A 20,961-nucleotide genomic window follows, 5' to 3' on the forward strand; every position below is an offset into this window, starting at 1 on the left:
AGAAGGATGGAAAATGCAAAAAAGAGCATAGGAGGCCTGTGGGACATGGTGAGTGGCCTAACATGCATACACGTGAAGTTCCAGAAGGAAGAGAACAAAGAGAATGGGTAGAAACAATATTTGAAGAGATAGTGACTGTGAATTGTCCCAAACTAGAGAAAGACTTCAAGTTGCAGGTTGAAGAAGCATTATGAGCCCCATGTAGGAGAATCACAAAGAAAATTAAAGTGGAGGCGCATCCTAGTAAAATTGCTGAGAACCATGACAGAGACCATCTAAATCTTTAACACAGCTCGAGAGGGGAGAAGGCACACTACCTCCGAGGGAGCAACAGCAAGGTTGACAGGTGACTGCTCAGCAGAAATAGTGGAAGACAGGGGACAATGGAATGAAAAGCTGAAAGAACTGTCTTCCAAAAATGAAAGTGAACTAGACATTTTCAGGCAAGTAAAAACTTGGAGAATTTATCACCAGCAGCCCTGGACTAAAAGGAATACTCAACGGTATTTTTTTTTTTTAATGTTTATTTTTGAGAGAAAGAGAGACAGAGCACGAGCAGGGGAGGGGCAGAGAGAGAGGGAGACACAGAATCCAAAGCAGGCTCCGGGCTCTGAGCTGTCAGCACAGAGCCCGACGCGGGGCTCGAACCCATGGACCGCGAGATCATGACCTGAGCTGAAGTCCAGTGTTATTCTTTATGCAGGTGCCCCTAAATGTTATTCTTTATGCAGAAAGAAAGTGATCCCAGATAGAAGCCTTGAGATGCAGGAAAAGAAATATTGTACATCTAAATGAATATTGACTGTTAAAAAAATAATAATTTCAGGTGAGGTGATAAGCAGATATAAAATTAGTGTAAATGGCAGCAATAGAATCTATCTGTAGGTGCGGGTGGGAAAATAGGTTTAATAATATTGTGCAAAAAGCAGTAAGAGTATTGATTTATATTAGACTTTGACAAGTCACGGATATGTATATTGTAATTTAGGGTTACCACTATAGAAATAGCACTGCTACCAATCTAAGAGAAGATTCAGTTAGTAAGAAATGGCCCCAAAGAAGGTAAGAACGATTCTGGTAAAGTCAAAACTGTTGGGATCTAGAACAACAGCAATGGCTTCCAGGGGTTAGGGATGCAGGGACTTTGACTATGAAGGGACAGCATGAGAGATTGTTTTTGATGGATGACGGACCTGTTCAGTGTTTTAATTGTGGTGGGTTTCTCAAAACACATAGAATATACCAAAAGGGTGACTTCCACTGAGTTTTTAAAAATGGAAAAGAAAAAGAAGATAAAAAATAAGGGAAGGAGGCTGTGGAGATACGTGGAACAAATGGCATATAGCCAGTTGGTGGATTTAAACGCATCAGTTAATTGTAAGGGTAAATTGACTCGTGTAAAATTAAAAGATCGTCAAAGAGATTTTAAGCAAAACTGAATTATATGTTGCTTATAAGAGAAGACACATGCCTTAAGTATAAGGTTATAGAAAAATTTAAAGCAGAATGATGGGAAAAGAGAGCCCTACTAAAATCAGACCAAGTGGATTTTAATTCGGAAAGTATTATTAGAGATAATGGTGACACTGTCACCAGAAAACGGTATATACTTAATAACATAATCTTAAAATATATAAGTCAAAAATGAACAGAATAAAAGAAGGAACAGATAAATCATCAATCCCAGTGGGAGATTTAGTTCACCTGTCTTGATGAATAATTAACCAATTAGACCAAAATAAATTAAGTAAAGATACAGAGATTTGAAAAAACAGCTAGCAAACTTTGCCTGAGTGACCTATATGGGCACTGTGCCTAACTGCAGACAGATACACATGCTTCTCAAGTGTACCTGGAACATTTTATAAAGTCTGAATCAAAGAGGAAAAATCGAGGCACTTAGGCGAAAAATCAGAGCTGGAGATTGGAAGTTGCCAATTTCAAACTCTGGACATTTTCCTTCTCACAATTCAGTGATTTTTCATCAGGAATGAGGTACTGGCGAGAGGGAAGGTGCCCTCCTCCAAGGGTATAGGGTTTTTTTTTTAACTGTCTGCGGAACATGCCTGATGGGAGTGGTAACGTGGACTGAGTGCTGACAGAGACAAGAGTTTGCACACCACCTCAGTGTCCGAAGAAAGTTGGCCAATCCAGGTCTGCACCCAGCCCCAAGGAAATGCATTCCAACGCTGTGCCAATAGGGAGCTCTACTTAGTCTCCTAGAGTTGATTTAACGCAACCCTCGGGTCCAGCTCTGGCACCTGCAGTGTCGAGAAAATGGTCTCTCCCTTAAATGAACCCCCTGGAGGTTCTTCTCTCTCAACAGTGGGATTCTATGGCACCTCCAAAGTACTAAAACTACACAGATCCTTCAACGAATTGACTTTGCCTCTGGGTTCCCCTTTCTTAAAGCATTTAATCAGCGATTTTCCCAGTGCCCCAGGCATTTCCTGTACGGGTGCTGCTGACTCTTTTACTTCCTACCAGGCCGCCCTCCTCTCGGTGTTCACGCTGCCAACTTTCAAATGAGCTCTATTAACTCCTGTTCTTCCAACCTTTTCCCAGCCATCTGGGAGCCACACAGGCATTCTTCCCATCCCCCAGCTCCTGGAATTCCTTATTGTGGGAGGGCATATGCTTGCAAGCACCTTATCATTCTGGCTCCCCCCCCCCACCACCCCCCACCGCTGCTTCTTGCCCAGTTCCAAGCCATTGATTGTTTTTTCTCCCGCGTTCATTTTACAGTTGCTGAGAGATTTGTGCTCTCATGTTGCCTGTTTGCCTTTGTGTCTTTTGTCCCCTGTGTCCTGGCCTACCCAGGGCACCACAGTTACCTAGACACCATTTCTATGACTTTCGTGTCCTGCCTGGGAGATCTTCAATATGACCTCAAGAAATGCTTTGGCACTAGAGATCAGAGCCTGAAGACAATTATTACACTTCTGCTGAAATCATTATCCAGAAGAGTTAAAGATGGAAATTTGCCAAGAAAAGGATCACGGTGGTGATTTAAGAAATGAAGCCTCAGACTTAGTTGTCTCTTTCCTTTTAAAGGATGTTGCCTTCAGCTTATTTTCTTAGTATATAATCGGTCATTGTAAGAGATAGAACCAGCCATAGGGGAACATTCAAGTTGTTACAGGACTGTGTTTTAGTCTGTGCCATCTGAGATCTTGGGAGAGCAGAGGACCTCCAGCCTCTTCCTGGCCCCCAGCCCCATCCCATGACTCTGCCCCAGTCCAGTGGGAGTCAGTCTTATCTGAATTAGGTGTTTCCATGGCAAGAGGTTCTGGTTACTTGCAACAGAGCAGAGCGAGCATCCGTGGAAGGTAGGAACTGAATCCACAGAGTTCACTGTCATGCCAAGGAATGGATTTTCTCCCAGGGCCACTAGCATTACTGTGGTTATTAAGTCTGACTAGTCAGACATTGCAGAACTTCTGGAAAAACCTTAAGGAAATGGCTTTCAGAAACAAGTGCCCTGAAGGAGAAAGCCCCTGGATTTCATTGAACCAGAACTTGGTAATGGGCAGTCTTTGACTTTGCTGACCCAGGCAGTAGGGGGCTCCTACCTCCCGACATTTAATTTATGACCCCAATTGAACGAAGTCCCAGTTGCACAGTTGAGAAGGATTTTTTCTGTTTAATCTTCCTGAAGGGATAAAAAGTAATTCTATCCTCCTTATTTTCCTTCTATACCACCTCTCTACCCCCCTCCCCCCCTCCCCCAATTTCCTCCTTTTGGCTCAACACCTCTTTGTTCCCTTCTCAGGAAAACTGCATATTTCTCAGAGTCATTGTTACTTTGGTTCTTACTGACACCACGGAGAATAGATTGCGCAGCAGCAGGCATAAGGAAAAGCAAAGATTCTTCTTCCCTGTATGTTGATAGAGCTCTTCCATCTGAGAGATTTAGCTGCATCCCTGCCTGGGGATTAGCTTCCGGGACCTTCCCAGTTCCACACATCATGATCATTAATGTGTTCCGAGGACACATAAGGAGCACAGGGCGGTGGAAAGACCGCTCAAGTCTGTGTTAAGAGGACTGGATTCTAATATAAGAAGAGCTCCCATTTCTTGAGCATCCTAAGTGCTAGGTTCTGTTTGAAGGACTTTACCTGGATTATCTCATTATTACCCTGTTTTGCAGATGTGGAAACTAAGGCATGGGGCAGTTATAGTTTACCCAAGGTCATGCGATCACGTAGTGGAATGGATTCAAATCCCGCCCCACCCAGAGCCTGCATGTTTCTTCACCCTCCTCCAGTATCGCATGTGGTCCTAGTCAGGATACCAAACAGCTGTGTGATCCTGAAAAAGTCATTTCACCTTTTTTGCGCTCAACTGTGAGGGAGCGTATGTGGGCAACTTCTGATGTTTCCGCTTTTAATAATCTGCATGAAGAGAAGGCAACTATATATTTTTTTCTTGTTGTTATGTGAAAGCACAGCGTTTAAGCTAAAACTTGATCTAATTGATTCAACGGCTTGTTACTTCATGTCTCCTATACAGAAAGCAGTGGGCCAGGCACCACGGGAGACAGAGAGGTGCTTCAAAAATTGTAATCTAGGGGCGCCTGGGTGGCGCAGTCGGTTGAGCGTCCGACTTCAGCCAGGTCACGATCTCGCGGTCCGTGAGTTCGAGCCCGGCGTCAGGCTCTGGGCTGATGGCTCGGAGCCTGGAGCCTGTTTCCGATTCTGTGTCTCCCTCTCTCTCTGCCCCTCCCCCGTTCATGCTCTGTCTCTCTCTGTCTCAAAAATAAATAAATGTTGGGAAAAAAAAATTAAAAAAAATTGTAATCTAGTTTTTGTTGTTGTTTAGTCTAAGTAATCCAGATAATTAAACAAGAATCTAATTGAGAAACCAGTTGTGTTAGAAGGCGAATTCGGAGACAGGTATTGAGTCTCAGACTATCAGGTTTCGGACATTTTCTTCTAAGTTATGACTCTCGTCACTGGGAGCGCTTAACCAGACCCGTTCACTTCGAAGTGAAGGAGCCACTGGTGAGATTGGTTTTTACAGGTGCTGACAAGCTCAAGAGATTCTTTGAAAGTGGAATGTGCCCACTTTGGGAGTCACTTATAATGAAGCAATGTCATTATAACCTGAAATATCTATTATCACTTAGAAAGGCAAATTCAAAGAAAAGGGATGTGCTGTATAATAGCTAGATTTTTTTTTTTTTTGAAGTCGGATTTCTGTTCTGGCACGCTAGATTCATCATCTAGCTTGCTCTGGGGTTGGATTGAAGTGCGGAAACCTCTTTGCTGAGATAGAAAAAAAATACTGATCTTGAATAGAAAACTGGCTTAAGAAATTCCATTTCTAATAATGCCTTTGAGACTGCAAGAATTGTGTTCTGATAGTTATGGTAATCTGACATCAGATTAATGTCCATCTTTCTCAGTGGATTGTAAATTTTAAACTGTTTCGTATACTGCCGTATTCCCAGTCAAACCACAAGTGCTTGACACATAATAGGCCTTCTATAAATATTTTGCCAACAGACTCTTTATTGCTCACTCCTTGAAATCCAGCATTTCCCCCTCGCCAAGATCTAGGGATTGAACTTGCTTCCCGACATTCGATCAGCCACCTTGAGAGGGCGAGTCATTTAGTGCTTGTCTTGGTTGGTGGGCTCCAGTCCCTGACCCACTATTTTCTTTATTAATTCTGCAATTACAGCGTACCCAGTCATTTTAAACCTGTGTATAATGATTCATTAATGAGTTGTAAACTGCACTTAGTGAGTTATGACTAACATAAAAAAAAAAAAAAAAACAGGAGAGAAGAGAAAAGAGTAGGCATGAGCAGAGTGCACTGCGCATAATAAGTACTTTTATTGTAGACACACTATGATGTACTGGATTGCAACTTTAAAAATGTGCATTTTGAAATCCCGGTCTACCCTGTCTTTAGAAGGCAAAGTGTCCCTCTTATGCCAGCTCCCAGCCTACCTCTCTGTAAAAGTTCTGCAATTCAATATATTTTGTATTTTATACTACCTTGGGCACCCCAGAGTATTAAGTTGTAACTGGAGCACAGCCTTCCTGGAGCCCTCGCGTGGTATCTTAATGAGCGCATGCCGAGTACAAAGAGTCCCTCTGCATATACGCAAGTGTTGCGGCCGGGGGAGAAATCTAGAAATCATTTCTGAGCTCTCACCTCCGGGATCACCACCCTCCCTTGCCCACAACTTCACACGGCACCACTTGTTTAGATGGGCTGAGGCGGGAAGGGGAAAGGCCGGCCAGTGTCCACCGTCCCCTGCCACCGGACCCACTGCCCAACACCCACTCCTTTTACCCCTGTCCTCCCCACCAATAGCATTTCAGGCGAAGCTCCAGCCCATGAAACTTGGCCTCTTTGAAGTGCCGAACGAGTGCCCCTGAAACTGTCGCTGTGCATCTGGTGGCGCTCCTCCTGCTGCCAGAGCTTTGTATAGGGTTCATGTCCCTTTCCTCTGAAACCTGTGAATGTAAATTCAGTTTTAAACTGGATCTTTTAACGGTTGGCCTCAGAAATATCTTTGGGGGTGGGGGTGCCAGCACTGGTGAAGGGAGATACGTGCCCTTGAAAATTGGATTCTTTTCTGGAAAACTGCTGACACGGGCTAATCGGCAGAGAGCTAAATGACCCTACTGTTTCTACCTGCTGACAGGCTAAGCCTTGGGATGGGGCCGAAATTAGCTCTCACCACATGGCAGAGGCATGCCTTCCTCTTTTTTTCTTTCATACAAACGGGGTGATTTTGTGCCTGTCAAATAATACGGCTTTGTGGTGTAGATGTAGTGTAGATGGAATAGGCCACGAACAATGGCCCGCCCACCCCACTATTTTGCTAAGCAAAACAGCTACAGACAAGGTAAGAGGTAATCTCCCGGGATGAGGACCAGTTTGAAAGCCCTTTCATACTGTGCATTCTTTGGGAAATGCTAATAGACAAAGCCATCCAAGCTCAGGAGATGTATCCATCCAAAGAAGAGTGACCAGCCTTAGCGTCAGGCAGCCCAAGACCGAGTAGCCTCTTTCTTGTTCCTTTGCATTTCTGCCGCTGTCCCCTTTCTTTGAGTGAGGTGGCTTTGGAAGATTCCAGTCTGGGGGAAATGCGGCTGTGCGTTTCGTTTGTGTCATCCGGTGCTGTTCTCTGTTGGAAAAGGAGGATTCCCTGCCCACTTTGTAAATGCACAGCTGGCAGGAGCTGTAGCAATCTCACTGCCTTCCGGATCAGCTCCACCCCAGCAGCAGGCAGAGTGGGGGCCCCGGGAAACACGCTCTGGCTGGCGCAGTTGTGGTGAGTTTCAAAATAAAAGATCCCCGCCTAAGACACCATTGCACTTCCTATCCCATGGAACCCGCGTTGTTAACTGTGCCACATCTCTATTCTAAATTTAGGCATCTTATTTTTTTTCCAGGCAAAGATTACTATGCAAACATTTAAGAGAAAAACTTTGCCCAAAGTAATTTTTCCCCTCGACTTCTATTTGGTTTCCTGCAATGTTTAGATGACTCATTCTCTTCCAAGAAATTTTAAAGAAAAGAGATGCAGGCTGTGTGATAGGGCACAAAGACTGCTCTGTAAAGTCTCTTTTTCTTCCCTGCCTAGAAACCCGTTGCATGTTTTTAGGAGGGAACGGAAGAGCCCTGCAGACTTCATTCTCATCAGGTTTTGTTGTTCCCAGGATTAAATGTCCCTTTTGTCTTTGGGTGGGGCCCCCTTGTAGCTTCCCAGCTACAACCCTTCCACAGTGGCCGGCCAGCACGGAAGCCCTTCCTGGCACGCTGGGGCCACGCTGTCCCCACGCTGTCCCCAGAGGCACACAGTGAAGGTTTCCGAAACAGAGAATGGGTGGCCTTTGAGCATCCGAGAGAGGAGAGGGAAGCACTGGCTAGTTCCTGAGTCTCTACTTGTGTCAGAATTGTTCCTGATTGCCAGGGGCTCTCTTGGACACTTTGACTGGGCTAGCTTCACGTGTGTTCCCAGACCAGCCCTCAGCCACAGGGAGCCGTAAGTCAGAATCCGCTTCGGCAGCCTGTTCAAATAAACAGGGATAACAGTTGAGTCGGTCCTTTTCCAACTAATCGGTACACGAAAGGAAACATCTGCCTGGGCTTAATTGCTTTTTTATTGGTTATGCTTTTTTCCCCTCCTCCCTTCCCCTCCCCCCCTCCTCCTGCGGCTAAGTTATTTAAGTCACGGGTGAGCAACAGGGTAGAGGAATGGGAGCTTTCTCCAGGAACCTCTACCATTTAAACACAAGGAGGCAGTAAGGGAGGATGGGTGGCTGACAAGGGAGTTGGCTTGGAGGCCAGAGGGCAGGGTGTTTGGAAGTGATACTCGTGGTCACTTCCTGGCCTTGTTGCTGACTCTGGGGCTGGTTGGTGAGTCATTTTGCCTCACTTCACCTCCTTGGATCTCTGCTGCTTCAGCGGAGCTCAGCTCCCTTCATGATGGGAAGGAGAGGCTGGTATGTGAGATTCTAGATGAAAGGCATTTCCTTTTGTGGCTTCTTCCAGTGGTTGAGGGCATTGAATGAGAGACATTTGGGAATGGTAAATTTAAGACTGGCAAGATACGCTCGAAGCCATCCATTTTGTAGAGCGTCTCAGTCCCGAAGGGGAACTCGCTCACCATCTCCTACTGGGCGGAATGAAGCCAACCAGCCATACCCTGAAGTGGGCAATGGTTGAATCTAACGTGGGCTCAAGAAGCCAGGCAAAAGATCGTGAAGAATCATAGAATGGCAGAGGTTAGGAAGGGCCTTAGGATGTGTTAGCCTTTCATTTTATGGAAAGGAAAAGAGAGGCCCAGAGAGAGATTAATCGTGTTGTTCATAGTTATCTTCTTGATGGTGGAGGAGCCAGGAATAGGAGAATCTTGTGATTGCTCATTCAGGGCTCCTTCCGCCCCTTTCCACACAGCCAGGTGTAATGAGTCCTGGGTAGCCACAACAAAGGTCACACATGTTATATTCCATAATTAATTCCTTCGTAGAAAATGGCAAAACATTAAAGAGAAATGAAAATGGCTCATTACGATCAAAAGGACTACCAATCACAACAGGACATCATGTCAACTTGTCAAGAGGAAAAAAGCGAAGCAACATGAGCATGTGCTTCTGGTGCATCAATGAGTAGTCTTCGACTCAGCAATGTTACTTCTAGGAGAAAATAATGAAAGGTGTGTGCAAAGCTTATGCACAAAGTAACTGAATACAGTGTGTTTTATCATAAAAATGTATAAGCAAAGTAAATGTCCAAGAATAGGAGCTACGTCAATATAATCTTTTATAATTTTCTGGAAGAATAACACGTAGGGAACTATTTATAACATTTATTTAAGTGAATAAGTTAAGTTCCAGTGTGTATAATGCAACCCCCATTTCATGAAAATCATACCAAAAAGATTTGAAAAATGAAGTCTAGAGGGGTGATTTCTTAGTGGTAGGAATTAAGTTACTTTTTCTTTTTTGATGTTTTCTACAGTTTTCTTTTGTGTGTGTGTATTTTTGTTTTTCCAGTGTTCTTATTAATTACAATACATATACTCCTTTTGTAATCAGGAAAAAATGGTTTTATAATCATACATCTTGAAAAAGCAAGATCATAAAGGACTATGTTTCTGACATGCAAGAACTCTTCCTTTCTTTGCCCGGGAGCTGAGCGGTGCCATGGGTAGTATTCCTTTTGTTAGAAGGTCACTGTTGGTATCTGATTTGTAGGAAAGAAATAGAGCTGGCAGAAGATAAAATGAGGGCTTCCCCTCATGACCCAGTGATGCCAATCAGTGTTTTAGCCCCTGCTCCCTTGGGCTCGGCAAAAAAAAAACCAAAAACAAAACCAAAAAAAAAAAAAACCACTCAGTATAGAAGGCGTGGCTCTTTTTTCCTTCCTGCTTCTTCATTCTTCTTTATTTCTGCTATTCCATCTGGGTGATGAGATGCCAGCCCTCAATGGCAGCAGCAAAGAACCCAAGAGCCACTCCCACTTAGGATTGGCCAGTTGGAGACCCCTTAACATCCATTATCAGGATTGAGGAGCGTTAGCTGATCTGCACACCAGAGTCATTATTGGGGTACTACTGCCCTGGGGGGTTGGGGTAGAAGTAAATCAAATAAGACGAATAACCCCTTCCTGCTTGGAGGTCTTTAGTCAGGTACGTTGAAGTCCTTGGATGTTTATATGCTTCTTTCTCTCTCATCCTATTTCATATCTGACTTGCATCCAGGAAGTCTTGATTCTCAGGAAGGCTCGACTGCAAGTCTCAGAGAAACAATAGTTGCTAGTTAGGAGGTGGCTTTTAGGCCTGCTCTTTGGAGACCAATCGAAAAATCAAAGCCTCTACCCACTTGGCCTCCACATGATTGCCTTAGCTAGGCTATAGAAGGGGCGCATTTCATTTTATTAAAACTCTTTGAGTAATCTGACCGTAATTGGGTCTGATCGGAGTGGTTATCTGATTTGCTGGATTAAATAATGGGCCTTAATTGAGTCTGTGTTAGTTGTAGAGCCAGTGTTGCTCTTGCCTTTGTCGCCCCCTCCTCCCTCCTTCTATTTCCCTATTAACCTTCATTTCTCTTTCCTTCCAGAGTAAAGAAGTCGGCCAGCAACTCCAAGATGATTTGATGAAGGTCCTGAATGAGCTCTACTCGGTAAATCATATGGGTGCCTGGCTCTTTAACAAGCAGAGGGAAGCAGCATTTGGCAGCTTGTGGCCATAGTCACATCAGCAACAGAACTGAGCTGAGGTTGAGGGCAGTGCATGGTCCCCATTGGGGGTGACTCCACCCATTTCTTTCTTCACACTCTTACTTTCAAATCTGAGTGAGCCAAAACAACACTCTCAGAATAAGATCCCTCCTTGGCTGCGCGAACTAACTCTGCCTTCGTGGGGGCATCATCGCCAGAGACCAGCCAAGGCCTCTCATCAGTACAACTGACTCCCATTAGCAGCAAACCAGGGACCCCAAACCTAATGGCAAAGAACATAGTGTGCATCGTACCATTAATATGTGTCTGTTGGAAAGGACTTGATGTGCAAGGTTTTGCATCAGTTCTTGCATTGATCTATGGGTTTGAGACAAGAGCGGGTGCTCTAGAGGGAAGCACAGAGGCTTAAATGCCCCCAGTCTAAGGGGCCGATTCAGGCAGAGAGAGCTTTGCACCGACTCCCCGGGGTTTTATAAAGCCCAAACCTCAGTCAAGAGGCAGGCTTCAGGTTTGGAGAAGAGAATACAATCTGTTTTGAAATGACTGGCACTTTAGGCACATGATGCCTGTGGCTGATGCGTTTCTTCAGGCACTGGAAGGTGGTGGTGGTGGTGGTTTTCTCCCTAGCCGTGTTTAGTTAAATATAATTAGAACACATATGCACACCAAGGAAATTCCTGTTGCCGTACAAGGAATATTTTGATTATACAGCTAAAGCCTTTCAGGACCCCCTTCTTCAGCTGGCCTGTGCCCGGCCTTTGGTGTCAGTCTCTGGGGTTGCCCCCCGATCCTGTTGTGAAGGTGAAATTGATTTCCTGTGTTTACTTGCTTATTCACTGCATTTTCTTTTTTCTTTCTTTCTTTCTTTCTTTCTTTCTTTCTTTCTTTCTTTTCTTTCTTTCTTTCTTTTCTTTCTCTTTCTTTCTTTCTTTCTTTCTTTCTTTCTTTCTTTCTTTCTTTTCCTTCCTTCCTTTTTTCTTTTTCTCTTTCTTTTCTTTCTTTCTTTCTTTCTTTCTTTCTTTCTTTCTTTCTTTCTTTCTTTCTCACAGGAAGACAGGCAGTGGTGACATGCATCACAGGCATTTGGGATCAGAGAATTCCATGTTCTTGATCCAAAAGCCTAGGTGTGGCCATTTTGTCATGGCAACTATTGAACAAGTAAATAGGGTAGAGTAGTCATCAGACTGGTCTCCAGTGACACTCAGTTTGTTTGGAATTCTGCTGTGTGACTCTTCTGCTCTGAAGGAGAGCAGATAGATGGTACTCTTTGGTTCAACTCCCAAGTTTTCATTTCTTTCAAGTGCAGTTAAAGCTCTTTATAAAAACAGAAGCGTGTTGATGTGAACCATTTACAGACTAGATGTGTTTTCCTGAACCCTGTTGTCTTTGTAATGCTTTACTTCTGCTCTTTATTTTTAGAGCATCTTCTAGGCACCCTATTACTCCCATATCCTGGCAAAGAATTCACTAAGATAAAAATTTGACACATTCAGTCATTATATGAATCTTTTTATTTTTTTGCAAATATCTTGGGCCTCTGCTCTTTATTCTTTCTGGGGAGGCGCAGGATGAATAAGCAACAAACCCCAAACTAGTTCAAACCCAGTTTGCTGCTTCTGCAGTGGGACTTGGGGTAGCAGTGAAAGACCAGTGTCTGAGGATCCATTGGCTTTGCTCAAGTCCAAGATCTCCTAATATGCTATGATTTTTAAAAAATAAATAAGGAAGGGGCACCTGGGTGGCTCAGTTGGTTGAGCATCCGACATCAGCTCAGGCCATGATCTCATGGTTTGTGAGTTCTAGCCCCATGTCGGGCTCTGTGCTGACAGCTCGGAGCCTGGAGCCTGCCTCGGATTCTGTGTCTCCCTCTCTCTCTTCCCCCACCTCCCCCCCCACCCCTGTCTCTGTCTATCTCTCAGAAATAAACATTTAAAATAATAAATAAATAAATAAATAAATAAATAAATAAATAAATAAGGGAAAGGGCATAATTCATGCAGGAATGAGGAAGAAAACCAGGGAACTTGCCGCTCTGGTTTGAGGGGGCTGAACTGGCAGCTTGGACTGTGGTCTTCAGGCAGTCCAGCATTGGCCAGTGCTTTCCTGCTCCACGCAGAGCTTAAAATCTTCCTGCTGGCATGCAAACTGAGAATTGGCTGGGCATGGAGTCTGTTGCCATGAGATGAATTGGTATACACTCTTTTTATTTTTATTTTATTTTTTATTGAAGCATAGTTGATACACAATGTTATGTTGGTTGCAGGCATACAACATAGTGATTCAACAAATCTACATGTTATGCTGTGCTCACAAGTATGGCTACCATCTGTCACCATACAACACTATTGTAATACCATTGATTGTATTCCCTATGCTGTACCTTTTATCCCTGGGTACACACTCTTTTAATTTGTCAATTTGTCCAAGGCCAAAATTAAAGTTTGTTCTTTTCCTCTAGCAGTGAGAAGGGAAGAAAGAGTAGAGAACACTGGAAAGTTCCAGGGAAACCAGAAGGGTCTAGTATAGTGATTTGCAAGCATGGTGATTTTTTTCTCTAAGGGGACATCTGGAAATGTCTGTAGACATTTTTGGTTGTCACAACTGGGGTAGGGGTGTGCTAGAGTTCATGATGCAACTAAAATCCTATAATGCATGGGGTAGCCCCCTGCAACAAAGAATTATCTTGCCTAATATGTCAATAGTACCAAGATTGAAAAACCTTCATCTAGTGACTAGAATCTTCTGAAGTAGGCAACCCAGATTCTACCTGATCTGCCACTAGTTATATGATCCTGGGGGATGTCCCAACCTCTATGACCCAGCTTTCCACATACTTCATATACTGAGATCTCCAGTCATACTTCCAAAAATATCAGGCAGTAGTTAAGGGTCAAATAAGTTTGTGGATTCTATAGGCCATTAGCAAGTTCAGAGAACAGAATTATGAGTTTCTTCCTCTGTGGGGTGAGATAAGTGTAGGACTGGCCCCAGTCAGGCACCATGGCATTAGGGTGACTGACTATCCCAGTTTTCCTAGGAATGAAGGGTTTTCAGGGGCATGAAACTTTGAGTGCTAAACCTAGGGAAGTCCTTGGTAAGCCAGGATGATTGGTCACCCTGCATGGGACGATGGTTTCATCAAGTAGTTACATGCACTATTATATGCTGGCTTTGGGAAGCTACTTGCTGAATGTTCTCTATCCTCTCTCTGTCAGAGGAGTTAAGAGGAGAACAAAGGAGATCTTATAAGGAGGTTTCCCCTTATTTGCTTTTTGGGAAGGCAGGAAAGGGCCTCTTGTTTCAATGACCCTGTGGGCAATAGAAGTTATTTGTGGGCATGGAATAAAGGAAACCAGGGATATAAGGAACCCACCATATTCAGTACTCTCCTTAGCTTGCATCTCCCCTATTGCCCAAAATATTTCTTTTTAGGAGACTGATTACCCAAGGGTTTATAATTTAAGTACTTTTTAACCTTGATGATCCAAGGGGTAGGGCCTGAGTGTTCCCAAATAAAGATGCCTTTGGGCAAGAGGCCCAGACTCACACCATAAGTGGCCAGCTGCCCCTCTGTACTTCCTCTTTTCTGCCTGAAGGACCTTTGATTTCCCTGACATGGCATTCTGTGCCAGGGGTTGCTTCCCACAGCTGCCATTCAGAGAGCAACCCTAGTGAGCATTCTCTTCCATGTATTTTTTCCTCCATAATGAGTTGGCTAGTTTATAGGCTGTGGCATAAGTGGTTTTCATTTTCAGACCGGTGATCCAGGAATGCCTTTGAATTTGGGGCACACAGCTTCCCAAAGAACTCTGGAATTCTCTGCCTTGGTTGTATCTGGAAAAGCTCAGCAAGTGCCCACAGGAAGGAGGCTATGTGGGGGCACTGAAGCCACATGGATTGGCTAAGTAGGAAGAGTCAAGTAAGCCCTAGAACTGAGAAAGCAAGAAGAGGTGTTGGGACACAGGGGCTGTTGTTACCCCAGACGTTTTATGCTTCTGTGCTCCCCCTGAATATATGACTCCTTGATTTGGTGCTGGAGCTGTCTGCTGGCAGAACCACTGCAGACTGGTATGTAGCACCTGCTCCCTTGAAACCATGTCTGTTACTAGTCCCCCAACTCTGCTTGACTGTTTGTATCCAGCAGTAGGCACTAGGGATACAAAGACAAATAAGAGATATCCCTGAACTCAAGGCATTTAGTTTTAATAGAAGGGAGAAAAGTAAAGCAGCAAGTACAATATGAGGTGATAACTTTCACATGTCTTTCCAGAGGAAGGGCACAAAGTCCGGCTCCTTAGAAAGGTATTTGAATTGAATCTTAATTGCCAAGAGCTCTTTATTGTTCTCTAAATATTCCTTTTTTGCTGCATTCTGTTCTTGTTTCATGATACAATGTCTTTTAATTTTTCATTGCTCTCTCTAGGGATATAATTGGTTATTTTTGAATCTTTTTCCCTTCTGTATACTTTCTGTTCCCTCTAAATTGTTTGTTTTGGTCTTGGCCTTTCATATTAGATGTTTTCCTTAAATGTTTGGTAAGTTTTAGCTGCCTTCATATTTTAAAGTGAGGCAGTGTTGGGGCACCTGGGTGGCTCAGTTGGTTGAGCGTCCGAGTGTTGATTTTGGCTCAGGTCCTGATCATAGGGTCATGGGATCGAGCCCCACATTGGGCTCCACACTGAGCATGGAGTCTGCTTGGGATTCTCTCCTCTCTCTCTCTCTCTCTCTCTCTCTCTCTCTCTCTCTGCCCTACTCCCCCATTCGCATGCATTCTCTCTCTCTCTCTTTCTCTCTCTCTCTCTCAAATTAAATAAAAATTTAAAGAAAAAGCGAGGCATTGAAAAGCTGGTTGGAACTTCTGGTTAACTAAACTTAACCTTTCCTCCCAACTAATCCAGCTCTTGTCCTATTCAGAGGAAGACACTGGTGCCTAGTGGCTAGGAATGTGGACTTTGTGATCTGACTGAGGTGTGTCCTTGGGGAAGCCCTGATAACCAGTATTACTAGGTCTTTTATCTTGGATGGTCAGATTCCCTAGACAAGGCTTTTCTGACCTCCTGCCTATGTCTGAGGTCTGAGTTATGAAGAGGCTGAGGCCATTATAATATTCAGTATAGAATTTTCAGTGATCCTCCTGTTTTAAGTTCAGTACCCCTATCCTCAGCTGAGCCCAGTGTTCCCAATCCATAGATTCCCTATAAAAATAAGCCTCTAGTCCTTCACTGTGGAGGGGGAGGAGTTGAGATCTGATAGTCCAGTGATTCTTGGGCTTCCAGCAGTTTCTCTTGTTTTAGCTTCACCTTCATCCCACTGCCACCAGTTCCCCTTAGAGCTTCTGTGATATAAGTCTGGTTGCTTCTTGGTTCTGCCTACTTTTGGTTTAAGGTTTGGTAGATATTTACTATTTGCCTCCCTGCTTTTTATGTGTTGCTTTCATTCTTTTTGTTTTCCTCAGTTTATATCTAAATTAATAATAATAATAATAATAATAATAACTCTTTTTTATGATTTTAGTGTGGCTTGGAGAGAAAGCACGAATTAAAGTTAAGGCATGAATTAAGATTTAGTTTTTTTGAAGTAAAGTGAATTCTCTTCATAGAACTGAGAATTTAGACTTCTGAGTTTTTTCCCTAGTTTGTATTTGCCTCACTATGTATATATTTCTCCAAGTCCTATCTTGACTTCCCTATTTCTCCAATTGTTTTGGCATCACTTATTCAAGCTTTGGCTGTTGGATACCTCAGTTTTGCATTGAGTTGAAAGATACTAGTTATACTTCTTCCATATTTCCACAAAGGAGAGATTTAGTGTCATTAAGTCATTGGGGCAACCACATTGATTGTAAAACTACTACTGTGTAGATGACACATTTCCCAACTGTGGAGAAGAGAAGAAAACACAAAAGAAGAAGTGATGCTTACTCTTAAGAATTCATAGTTTCTTAGATGAGGTAGTATTTTACTCTTTTAAAGAGAGTTCTTTAGGGGCGCCTGGGTGACTCAGTTAAACATCCAACTCTTGATTTCAGCTCAGGTAATTACCTCACGGTTCTGAGTTCAAACCCCACATTGGGCTCTACGCTGACAACACAGAGCCTGCTTGGGATTCTCTCTCCCCTCCTTGTGCTGTCTCTCTCTTTCTCTCTGAAAATAAATAAGCTTTAAAAAAAGAGAGAGTTCTTTGGTGGAAAGGAGCAATATAAATCATTGATTTTTATTATTATTCATAGTGTTTCCTCTTTATTTATCATGCATCTTCAGGAAATGGAAAACTGCTTTCTTAAAAATCATTCATTTTTGTAACTGTTCATTCAAGCTGTTGAATCCATACTCAGATGAAAAGAAAGAAAATGTGGTCTCCTGAATACCCTTCTTCAGACAGGATAACAGATGCCTCTTCCTCACTTCTTAGTCAGCCTGGAATCTGGAAGACCGTTTGAATTACTTAGAAAGGCTTTTAATGCTACCAGTTAAATATCAGTTCTCCTGTGTAGAGAATATACAGAGTTGATCTTATTATGGGAAGTGATGTCAGGTCCAAAATAAGGTGAAGCTGATTTAAGATACTCTGTATCCAAAACGAGACCTTTAAACTCTAATGTACTTTGATTTTGTCAATGCCCCAATATTCTTTATTCTTTCCACCACCTCTAGCTGATCCTAAAGAATCAGTACACCCATAAGGTCCCTCTAACCCAGGATTTCTCAGCCTTGGCACCATGGACATTTTGGGCCAGACAACTTTGTTGTGGGTGCTGTCCTGTGCCTACGGTGTTTAGCAGCCTCCTGGCTTCTACCCACTGGATGCCAGTAGCAAGCTCCCAAGTGGTGACAATCAAAAATGTCTCCAGATTAGCCTCCAGTTGAGACCACTGCTCTAATATGAAGCCATTAATAAAACCAGCTCCTCTTTATAAACCTGCCTTGACTGAACTTAACCTTTCCTCCCAACTAATCCAGCTCTGGTCCTGTTCTGAGGAAGACACGGGGGCCTAATGGCTAAGAATGTGGACTTGGTGATCTGACAGACCTGGGTTTGAATCCTGATTCTGCCATTTACTAGCTGTGTGTCCTTGGATGGGATAGTTTGTCTCCTTCAGCCTTGGTTTCCCCATATTTACAAGTGGAAATAATCGTGTCTTTCACAGAGTTGTTGTAAGGGTTAAGTGAGAAAACATGCATAAAGCCTCTGACACACAGCACGTACTAATAAGTAAGTGCTAGAGGTTATTATCAATATAATACCCGTACTCTCCTCTGTTGTTCACTCCGCACCCCTTGCCCCCACACATATGCACCCAGCTACCACACTCTGTTTCTCCCTCTCAAGGAAATTGCACGGCACCAAAATGTCACCACTCTTGAACTTCAGCTTGCTTAGTTGCGATCAGCACTTTTAATTCCTAGATAGGAGCTAGAGGCCCCTGTGTGGGAACAGAGAGCTCCAGCAGCGAAGAGTGGGCACCTTGTGGCTGGAAGTATGTTTGGGAGGAAACACACACAAGTCCTAGGCTTCCTGGCCTCCTCATTAAGAAAAGAGATTGGACTCCCAGACGGTTGCTTCGACGGGGAATTTGAAAACGATATTTCTCTCCTTTTATATATTCCTTCCTGTGGCAGCTCTCGTTTCACCTGATGTGGGTTTTATTCCTTCTTAGGCTCTTACCTGAATTATTGTGTGGGTCTATAGTCTTCTTAGGGTTGTTTTCTAGACCACAGGGTGGCTGTAAGGATGAAATGAGAAGACGGGTGTGTAGCACTCAGCACAGAGCCAAAAGTATACTAAACGCTCAGTAAATGATAACTGCCATTATTATTGCTGCTGCTGTTCTGGTTCCCGTGAGAAAGGGCGTTCGATCTTCACGAAGCAGACCAGACTGACCCCTAGAATCTAGAGCAGGAGAAAGAGCTTTTGGAGCCTGTCTCCTTCCGTATTTTGTATCTGAAATGTCCAAAAAGCAGACTACTCCACAGGCAGTGCTGCCTTCTTCAGGGTTCCTAACCAGCCAGGGAAAGGGCTTTGCTCTAGGGATCTGAGTGGTGGTGGTGTTTCCTGCGTGCTTGGTGTTGTGAGACGGCTAAGCAATACAAATTACTTAGCCAATATAAAGGAGTAATGATTACAAGTGTTAATAAATAGAAGTGAATAATAGATGATGGGAGACGCGAAGTCATTTTAATAATAAGACATATTGGCTCAGTTCAAGTGCTGCTTTCCTGTGCTTTGGAGTGGTCTTTAATATACAATGTTTGCTGAACCGAACACTTAAGAATTTTTCCCTTAAGGGTGCGAGGGTATTGCTTCATGTGGGACATGAATCTGAATCTGTCAGTCTGTAAAGCAGAACTTGACCCCATTGGCTTGACCTCTGGGGGTGGGGGCGGGGGGTGTCTTGCAGGTCATGAAGACATATCACATGTACAATGCCGACAGCATCAGTGCTCAGAGCAAACTAAAGGAGGCAGAGAAGCAGGAGGAGAAGCAAATTGGAAAATCGGTAAAGCAGGAAGACCGGCAGACCCCACGCTCCCCTGACTCCTCATCCAACGTCCGCATCGAGGAGAAGCATGTCCGGAGGAGCTCGGTGAAGAAGATTGAGAAAATGAAGGAGAAGGTACGTGTGCTTCAGCAGCTTAGGGGCTAGGGACGAGCACTGTGGAAGTCAGGACCGATAGGAGTTTTCCAGTAGGTGCTGTGAAGAACAGAACAAGGTAACTCTGGTTCCTTTAGGGCCTAACAGCCAAAAGTCAGTCCTTGCTGTCTGCCCCAGAAGAAATTCTGGATACTGGAAGAACTTGGGCCCGGGCGGAGGGCTCCTAGTTCTTCACCTGTAGCAGATTCACAAGAAACCATAGAAACCTTTCCCAAACCTTTCCCAAGCCTGGGAGAGGGACTGCACATCTAGGGTTTGGCTTCACATGTCCCGTATTCAGGGCAGAGGTAGTGACACCTTCTTCTGGATGGTGGCACAAGGATAGAGGATGGTATTTGCAGATAGAACCAAAGTGGGACATGTGTCTAAAGTAGGGAGCCTCATTAACCTTTCCTGGATTGATCTACATTATGCCCTCGAATCTCATTAAACAGAATTAGAACCCAATTTAAGGCAGACAGCGCGTAGGGAGTAGCAGCACAATTGTGGTTCTCGAATGTACTGTCCTTTCATCTTTTAGAGAACAATCTCCCCTTTAAAAAAAAAAAAAAAAAAAAAAGCAGAATTGAACTTTTGTTCTCTTTTCAGCGCCAAGCCAAGTATACAGAAAATAAGTTGAAGGCCATTAAAGCCCGGAATGAATACTTGCTGGCTCTGGAGGCAACCAATGCATCTGTCTTCAAGTACTATATCCACGACCTGTCTGACCTTATTGATGTAAGTGCTTAAAGCTGGGGGTTCCAGGGCACCTTTTTCCTAGTTTTAGAGAACTGGTCAGGTGTTTGTTCCCCAGTCCTGTTGTCCCGGCATCTTGGAGCATTTGGAGAAGAATTACGAAGATAGTAGCCACAGCCCGTTAGGGGTTTTGCCATGTACCAGGTACCAGGTGAAGCCCTCTTTGTCTTTTTCGGGTCTTACTAGAATCCTGGGAGGAAGGCACTCTTGTCTCCACTTTTACAGTTTAAAATTCCGAGTTTAGATGACTTCCTCAGAGTCAGCTAATAAGTGACGGGCAAAATTTGTACCTAGGTCTGATTACTCAACTCATGCTCATAACTGCAATGTGCTTCTGTCTCCAGGGAATACTCTCTCACATCAGCTACTTGCACCTAGAAGTGAGTGGAAAGAGCCTAGGAGTTCGAATGCCATGCCTTATATTTAGATGGCACTTAACGTCTCCCACTGCTATTTCACTTGATAGTCATATTGCCCTCTGGATCAGTGTTACCACCTCCAATTTGAAGATAAGGAATCTGGGGCTCAGGAGGGTTCCCTGCCCCCAGTTACACTGCAGATGAGGGTCCTGGTTGGGAAGGCATCCAGATGCCCCTGACATATGGCCCATTCTCTCTGCTATGTGATACAAAGATGACGAGAGAAGTAGGTAGCTAGGCGCGTGTGTTTTTCTTGGGGCGGGCACGAGGGATACGCTTTGTGTCTTTGGCCTCATGGGTCAGCCTTGGCCAGTTTCTCCTGCTGCTTTTCCTCACACTTCGTGGTTGAGTCTTGCAGTCTCTCCCACCCGCAGCCTCCCATCTGGCCCAGTTCCCGAGCCAGTCCTGACCGTAGCTGCATAAATACACCCTTCCCTCCAGTCT

General features: G+C 44.0%; 1 protein-coding gene across 9 annotated transcripts in view; it reads left to right on the top strand.

The window, feature by feature from the left end:
- The window catches only part of SRGAP2 (SLIT-ROBO Rho GTPase activating protein 2), a 284,242-nt gene that overhangs the window by 194,336 nt on the left and 68,945 nt on the right, over positions 1-20,961 (top strand). For all 9 annotated transcript variants that reach the window (XM_045049283.1, XM_006942921.5, XM_003999427.6 and 6 more), the window contains exons 5-7: positions 10,590-10,652; positions 19,109-19,324; positions 19,952-20,080. In XM_045049283.1, coding sequence (XP_044905218.1) covers positions 10,590-10,652; positions 19,109-19,324; positions 19,952-20,080 — 408 coding nt within the window. The remainder of the gene's footprint in view (positions 1-10,589; positions 10,653-19,108; positions 19,325-19,951; positions 20,081-20,961) is intronic.

The sequence above is a fragment of the Felis catus genome, chromosome F1 (assembly GCF_018350175.1).
Source record: "Felis catus isolate Fca126 chromosome F1, F.catus_Fca126_mat1.0, whole genome shotgun sequence".
Lineage (NCBI taxonomy): Eukaryota > Metazoa > Chordata > Mammalia > Carnivora > Felidae > Felis > Felis catus.